Source organism: Tachypleus tridentatus, chromosome 10, assembly GCF_004210375.1.
Source record: "Tachypleus tridentatus isolate NWPU-2018 chromosome 10, ASM421037v1, whole genome shotgun sequence".
Lineage (NCBI taxonomy): Eukaryota > Metazoa > Arthropoda > Merostomata > Xiphosura > Limulidae > Tachypleus > Tachypleus tridentatus.
The window spans coordinates 61,910,934-61,919,262 of record NC_134834.1 but is presented as its reverse complement, the minus strand read 5'-3'; the positions used below and the strand labels follow the sequence as shown (position 1 = coordinate 61,919,262).

The window sequence follows — 8,329 nt, the reverse complement described above, 5'->3', positions numbered from 1 at the left end:
CATATTAGTACTAATTATCGTAAGTAGGAAAATCTCGTTGTACAAATTGCAGACACTGTATTTGTTTGCGTGAGCGCTATTGTTGTTCGCAGGTTGTGACACACCTGAGTTACCCTTTACAGGCGATGGTCCATAAAGCAGTGCTTCTTTCATTTTCGATAAAAATAAAATTTCGTTTTTGCTGTTCGGTTTGAACAAATACTCTTGTTCTCACACACAATTCCATAGCTGCTGATGAAATATCATTTTAAAGTAAAATTAATACTATTTCGCGGACGGTCAGTCCAATAGTAGGTGACCGTAGGTTATATAACGAGTTTTTTGGATTTGGTGAAGATGGATTATTTAAGTCTATGATCATCATGTATGATACATTTTTCAGGGTGCTTAATGAAGTAATTTTGTACAATTTTTTCTTGAAATAATCTATTGAACTCTTAAGAAGCTTGATATTTGTACATCTTTTATTATTGGGTCTTCTAGTTTCTGTAGTTTATTTGTGGTTTAGCTACATTTAACCATATAGGATAGGCATATTTTGCCTCTGGATGTACATAGTTCATACATATTTGTAACACGTTTCCAGTTGTGCCGTTAGATGTCAGCTAAAAGAGGAAAAGTTTTTCTGCTGCAACTAAGAATTTAGATATATATCACGTGACTCTAGTGACTCGCTGAGCCAATGAGATTTAAGGTGTAGTTCGTGTATTATCGGCAATATACGTTTGCATTGGTTGGGGAATATTTGTGATGTCGTAGTCGCTTTTGTTACTGTTACACAAATGGATGAGATCGATACGGTAAGATTAACAATAAACTGTAATGTGAACTTAAAACATATGTTTAATTTAGTATATCACGTTTTTATGAGCTTGTAGGTATACGTATACATGTATAATGCATCCAAAATTCAAAAGTTTATATCTGTTTCTTGGAAAATTTTGCGATGTTATCTCAGTATCGTCAGAAAATTATGATTTGATGAGTGAAGATTTTAAACAAACGTGAGGGTCTTTTAAATATATTTTGTAGGGGGAGAGGGTATCATATGTGCTGTTTGTTACTGCATAAAAGTAGTATTCTAGTACACAATCAGTGATGTCGAGAAAACCCACTTGTAGAGAAATATATATGCAAAAACGGCTCGTTTGGGTTGAGAAAATATTTTACGTAGAAGAGCGAACAACGTTTTGACCTTCTTCGGTCATCGTCAGGTTCACAAAGAAAAAAAGAGGTAACTGAATATATTCAAACATCTATCACCGTCCTCTACATTCCGACACTCAGTTACACAACCCCTTCCAAACACTTGGTCAGCTTCCGGTCAGTTACCTTTCTTTCTTTGTGAACCTGACGATGACCGAAGAAGGTCGAAACGTTGTTCGCTCTTCTACGTAAAATATTTTCTCAACCCAAACGAGCCGTTTTTGCATATGTAATTCTAGTACATACTTTAAATGTAGAGTTTTTAGCCTTTTAATACTTAACATACTGCGGTCGTAATTAAACAATGATCCGTCGACAGTCTTGCACTAAGATAAAAGTGAGTTACAATAATGAAGTAGTTTCCCTTAGTGTAAACCTGATTCAAAACAGGATACAAACAAACTAAAATTCGATTCGAAAATGGTAACCTCGAAAGGATGAGGTGTGTATTTTGTGAATTAATGTTTTCAACTATATAATTTAAATTTAACAAGAGAATTTCTCTTTAATGACCATCGACCTTATAATTCAGAGCCGAGTATGTTTTTATTTTGGTGATAACAAGAGATGAACAATTCGGCTCAATTTCTGGTAACGAAAGAAAGTACTTCCAGTTCGTTATCACAATACTCAGAGGTTACACACAACTTTAACAAGCTATACTCTCACCAAAATCATGCAGTGAAAAATGTTTTTGGCATTGAAACACATAAAACTATATGTGTTAAACGAAGCTAACAACTTTCTTGATAAATTATCACTTGTGTGAAATCGCCTTCGAGTCACAAATACCTACATAACTCAGCCGATGTTTTAATACTTAAATATATCTTACATCTCATTGAATGGGTGTATTTTGAACTGGCATGTGACTGGTGTTGAGTGCTAGATTTAAATGTAAATACGTTTTCACAACTTTAGTTTTATTACTCGTTTTCAGGCGGAATTTGCTAAGTGCTTTATTTGTACTTTGAAATATGTAGTACTAATAATGTGCATTTTTATACAATAATACCAAACAAGTCATTCTTAAAACTAAAGTGTTTCGAACTCTAGAGCTCGTTTGATATGGACAGAATTGGAAACTTTAATATTCACTTGCGAACAGAAATCAACGTAAATAAAAGAGCAGTTGGACTGTGATCAGTGATGTCGAGAAACCCACTTGTTGAGAAATTTATATGCAAAAACGGCTCGTTTGGGTTGAGAAAATATTTTACATAGAAGAGCGAACAACGTTTCGACCTTCTTCGGTCATCGTCAGGTTCACAAAGAAAGAGGTAACTGACCGGAAGGTGACCACATGTTTGAAAGGGGTTGTGTAACTGAGTGTCGGAATGTAGAGGGCGGTGTTAGATGTTTGAATACATAATTTTATTTATTTTATTATATTAATATAGGTATAATGGCGTTCCTTTATATTGGTTTATTTTGGGTTTAAGTTGTTGTATAAGTAAGGCTTCTTTAATTTTGCGTTTGTTTATGTTTGTTTCTTTATTTAGTATTTGAGTGTTTTCTATGGTTATGCTGTGTTTATTTGACTTGCAGTGTTCGAAAACGTGTGAAGGTGACTTTTTATGTTCTTTGAATCTGGTTTCCATTTTTCTACTTGTTTCTCCAATATAGAAGTCGTGGCAGTTATCACATTGTATTTTGTAAATAATGTTGGTGTGGTGTTTGTCAGTGTAGTTTTTACATAGTATAGACCCCAGTTTTGTGCCTGGTTTTTGAATAAATTTGGTATTAACTGGAATGTCATATTTTGTTACTAATTTTGCCAAATGTTGGTTATTTGTTTGCTGATGTCAGGAATATATGGTATACAGCAGTATATGGTTTCGTGATTTTTTGATTCGTGAGATATATTTACTTTAGTTGGTTGATTTTGCTTTCTGTCTAGGTGTGTGCGTATAATGTTTTCTACGGTTTGTGGGGGAAACTTATTGATGTTGATGAAGTATTGTTTTATTTTGTCTAATTCATCGTTAATTTTATCTGGTGAGCATAGTTTTATGGCTGTGTTTATTTGGTTTCTTAGTATGTTGAGTTTTTGTTTTGTTTCATGTGCTGAGTCCCAAGGAATGTATAGTCCAGTATGGGTGATTTTTCGGTGGATTTCTGTTTTGAATTGTGTGTCGGTTCTTGTAATTTTGAGGTTAAGAAATGATATTTGATTGCTTTCTTCCTGCTCACATGTGAAGTTAATGTTGGGATGTATAGAGCTAATGTGATTGAAAAAATTAAGTATGTGTTCTTTAGATTTGAATTCTGCAACCGTGTCATCTACATATCTGTACCAGTATTGTGGTGGATGTAATGCTGTGTTAATTGCTTGTGTTTCAACTTGTGTTCTAAGGCTATCTTGCAGGCTTCAGTGGTTGGAACTTCTGTAAAGAGGGATATAACATCGAAACTGGCCATTAAGGCTTTATGATTAAGTTGATTTACATTAGACTTGAAATTAAAAGTCTTTGATGAATGAGCTGGCTGATGTTACATATTTGGAGAATGCCCATGCTATGTATTTACCAAGATTGTAATTAAACGATTCATATGTGGACATTATTGGTCGTAATGGACAATCTGGTTTATGAGGTTTGGGGATGCCGTATATTTGCGGTGTGCGTGCAAATGTCCACATATGAAAAATCACGAAACCATATACTGCTGTATACCATATATTCCTGACATCAGCAAACAAATAACCAACATTTGGCAAAAATTAGTAACAAAATATGACATTCCAGTTAATACCAAATTTATTCAAAAACCAGGCACAAAACTGGGGTCTATACTATGTAAAAACTACACTGACAAACACCACACCAACATTATTTACAAAATACAATGTGATAACTGCCACGACTTCTATATTGGAGAAACAAGTAGAAAAATGGAAACTAGATTCAAAGAACATAAAAAGTCACCTTCACACGTTTTCGAACACTGCAAGTCAAATAAACACAACATAACCATAGAAAACACTCAAATACTAAATAAAGAAACAAACATAAACAAACGCAAAATTAAAGAAGCCTTACTTATACAACAACTTAAACCCAAAATAAACCAATATAAAGGAACGCCATTAAACCTATATTAATATAATAAAATAAATAAAATTATGTATTCAAACATCTAACACCGCCCTCTACATTCCGACACTCAGTTACACAACCCCTTTCAAACATGTGGTCAGCTTCCGGTCAGTTACCTCTTTCTTTGTGAACCTGACGATGACCGAAGAAGGTCGAAACGTTGTTCGCTCTTCTATGTAAAATATTTTCTCAACCCAAACAAGCCGTTTTTTGCATATAAAGTTGGACTGTGAATTTCAACCCAGACTGTAAAACACTATACACGATTCTTCTTTGAAAAAAATTGAAGACACTGCATATCTGCTTTAAAATCTTCAGAATACTGTTATATTATGTAGATATCACGTACAACTTTCTCTTATTGTTCATATAATATGTATATTATATGTATACAATATGGTGGTAAAAACTTGAAGTTGTTCTGAAGGTTCTAATATAGGGTAGGTAAGTTCTGCTTATAAGGCGCGTGCTAAGTCAGCCCTTGTTACTTTATAAAGCATGAATCGATAAAATGTGCTCTTGCACCTTTATCACTTTTGACGGCCTCCACTTTTTTTAATTGATAATTTTATAAATCATTGCTTTCTGTCTTAAATAGTAACAATTCATTACGGTTTTTTTCCTGTATTTTTGGTTTGTGACTCTGAAGTGGTCAGTTGGTTTTTAATTTTATTTTGAGCTTTGGAATATCACGTGTGTGTGTGTGTGTGTAAATTCAAATAAAGATTATAAAATAACGTGGTTTTAAACTTAAAATCGACAAAACAGATGCGTTTAGGCCAACTTAAGAGTGGGTCTGTTTCAGATCTATTACATGATGTAGTATCATTTAAATGAAATAATTACTGATTCAGTTAGTTTTATTTGTTGTTCGACTTTGTATACATCAACAGTTAGTTTCATTTGTTGTTCGTCTTTGTATACACCAACAGTTAGTTTACAATTAATTTTCGTAATTATTCAAAATTTAATTGTTGTATAAGTTCCTAATTACGTGGTTTTATTTTTAGTTTATTTCAAACTTTCCATAATCTGGGTTTGTTGTATGTGGGTAAAAGTAGGAAGAAATGATCGTATGCAATTATTTTCGTATATCAGGTAAAAAAGTTACAGCTGCAAATTGCATTCTATAAACAACCTTTTTGACCTTGTTAACTGGATCAGATTTCGTTCAAGGACGCTTGGTTGCTGTGGTGAAAAGGAATGTTTTTCAAACTACTTGGGTAAACTTTGCCCATTAATATAACTTACGGTGTACTATTTTGATGATCCAACGGTTAAAATTTGAGGCAGCTAGTAGAGATGTTTATTGTAGTTTGTGTATCAAAATGACTCTTTAATGGCTTGCAATGAAAGGATTTGATTATTTTTAATGGCTGTTAAGCAACAAAAGTAGGCATGGTTCAGTGAATACAGATCAATATGTTCCACTAAGACACAAAGTCGTGTCTGTCACTTACAGAATGAATAGTGGCATGAAAGATACATCTATAACCAAGGAAAGACAAAAGCTGTAATGCGCGTTCAAAACAAAAGTTGGTGATATTATCTAATGAAACTTGTTTTATTTATTAGTAGCTACATGCTGTCGATTTTGTTACACTAGTCCTCTTCCTCCTTCCATTACTTAGTTGGAATGGACTGGTTAACTCATTTATAGTAAATACAAAATGGCTGAAGTAATAGCATAACTTTAAATCTCGTTCTTTTCAGGGCAATGTCCATTTATATTGTTCTTTCATTTGTTTATATATTTATTTTTAATAAGTCTAGAACGTAGGTGGCCTGTTTTATTTTAGCACTATTTTATTATTATTATTTTAAATTTGATTTCATCTTAAAGATCTGATGTACAATTTTAACGGGGAGAGGTGTTTAGGTCTCTCTTCATCATATATGCAATATCTGTCTAGTTCGAATAACAACTCATTTCTTCGCCAATTTTTATCAAAATGTTTTATTGTACTTTGTAGAAGTCTATTTGGTATTGTTTGTGTATTTGAGTAATTATGCATGAACTTTGAGGAAGTGGTTTTAGGTACTGTGTATGCTGATGTAATTAGTGTATTCTGTAATGTTTGGAGTTGGTTTGTATTTGTTTTTCACATACATTGATCCATGCAGGAGCAGCATAGTCTCTTACTAGTCTAATGTATGTCTTGTATACTTTAATTATGTTTTCTGGTGTTGTTCCGTAGTTTTTATCAGTTAGACTCCTAGCATAGGTTATTCTTCGCCAAATTTTAGTTTTTATGTTATTTACATGTTTTATCCAGGTAAGTTTAGAATCATATGTTAACTCTAAAAAATTTGCAAATGTAGCAATCTGGAGAAGCTCTCCCTTCACGTAGATCTGGGGTTGAAGTTTTTGATGTTTCGTTGATTTTGAAAATATTGCTACTTGTATCTTCGCTGTGTTTATTTTAATTCTATATTTTTGGCAGTATTCACATAATCTATTTAGTTGTGGTTGTAAGTTAGTGACTGCTGTTTCTGGCGTAGGGGCACTTTTCCAAATTGCTACATCATCAGCGAACTGTTTGTTTGTTTGTTTTTTGAATGTCGCACAAAGCTACTCGAGGGCTATCTGTGCTAGCCGTCCCTAATTTAGCAGTGTAAGACTAGAGGGAAGGCAGCTAGTCATCACCACCCACCGCCAACTTTTGGGCTACTCTTTTACCAACGAATAGTAGGATTGACCGTCACATTATAACGCCCCCACGGCTGAAAGGGCGAGCATGTTTGGCGCGACCGGGATGCGAACCTGCGACCCTCAGATTACGCCTTAACACGCTTGGCCATGCCGGGCCTCAGCGAACTGTGACGCGTATCCATGGTTTGGGTCTTTAAGTGGCATATTATCTACAAACATGATGAAGAGAATAGGACTAACCACCCCTCCTTGAGGGACTCCAGCTTCTGGAGTGAAGTACTCCGAGAAGGTTTCCTCTACGTTTATTATACATTTTCTATATTCCAAAAAGTTTGATAACCAGCGGATAATCCCACGCGGTAGACCAATTTCATACATACGGAACCAAAGACCATTGTGCCATACAGTGTTGAATGCTTTCTCGATATCGAGGAAGCAAGCGACAGTGCATTCTTTTTTTTTTTTATTAAAGCTGCTTATTATTGTTTCAGTTAATCTAATTAAATGATCTGTTGTTTGTCCATATTTTCTAAATCCGTTTTGTTCTTCTGGTAATTTAAAGTTAATCTCCAAAAATGTGGAGAGTCTATTGCTTATTATTCTTTCAAGAATTTTGCCTACCCAGCTGGTTAGGCTGATCGGTCGATAACTGTTTGGTTTATTGGCTGGTTTTCCTTCTTTGTGGAACATTAAAATATTAGCTTGCTTCCAAGAAACTGGGATGTATCCATAGTATAGAGATAAATTAAATATGGCTAATAAGTGGTCAAATAATTTTGGAGTGCTTTTTTTGAGGAGAATTGTTTGTATTCCACCATTTCCAGGTGCTTTCTTTTTTGAATTTTTGATTGCTTGTTCAAGTTCATTTGGTTTGATTTTTTTGGTGAGTATTTGGGTATTGTAGTCATATGTATTATTAGTGTTACTGTTTATAATGTTGTTTGGAAAATGTGGTTTATATAATTTTATGTTATTTGTTACGTGGTTGTTTATTTTATTGTAGTAATAGTTGTTCATGTCCGAGTCATTATTTGTTTTAAATGTGTTTTGTAATTGATGTTTGAAAGCTTCTGCTTTTTCTTTGTTGGTTTGTTTTAAGGTGTTGTTGTATTTCAGTGTTTGGTATTTTCTCGTCGTGGGTTCATTTGTGAATCTTTTTAAGTGTAACCAGAACTTACTAGGGTCGGTTTTTTTCGTTTAGTTGGGAGAAGAAGTTGTCCCATTTTTCTTGTTTTAGCTGTTTAATTTCTGCTCTAATTTTATTTCTAATGTTGTTAATTTGTGTTTTATTTCTTGTTCTTTTGTTGCCATGAATAGTCTTCTTAATTTTCTTCGTTGTTTTATCATTGTTAATAGTTGTTTGGTTGGTTCC

General features: G+C 33.8%; 1 protein-coding gene across 1 annotated transcript in view; it reads left to right on the top strand.

Moving 5' to 3' along the window:
• Nucleotides 1-678: 678 nt before the first annotated feature.
• LOC143229409 (kynurenine formamidase-like) overlaps nt 679-8,329 on the top strand; it is a 48,692-nt gene continuing 41,041 nt past the window's right edge. Inside the window, exon 1 of the mRNA XM_076461720.1 lies at nt 679-800. Within this exon, the coding sequence (XP_076317835.1) occupies nt 783-800 (18 nt within the window). The 5' untranslated portion in view covers nt 679-782. The remainder of the gene's footprint in view (nt 801-8,329) is intronic.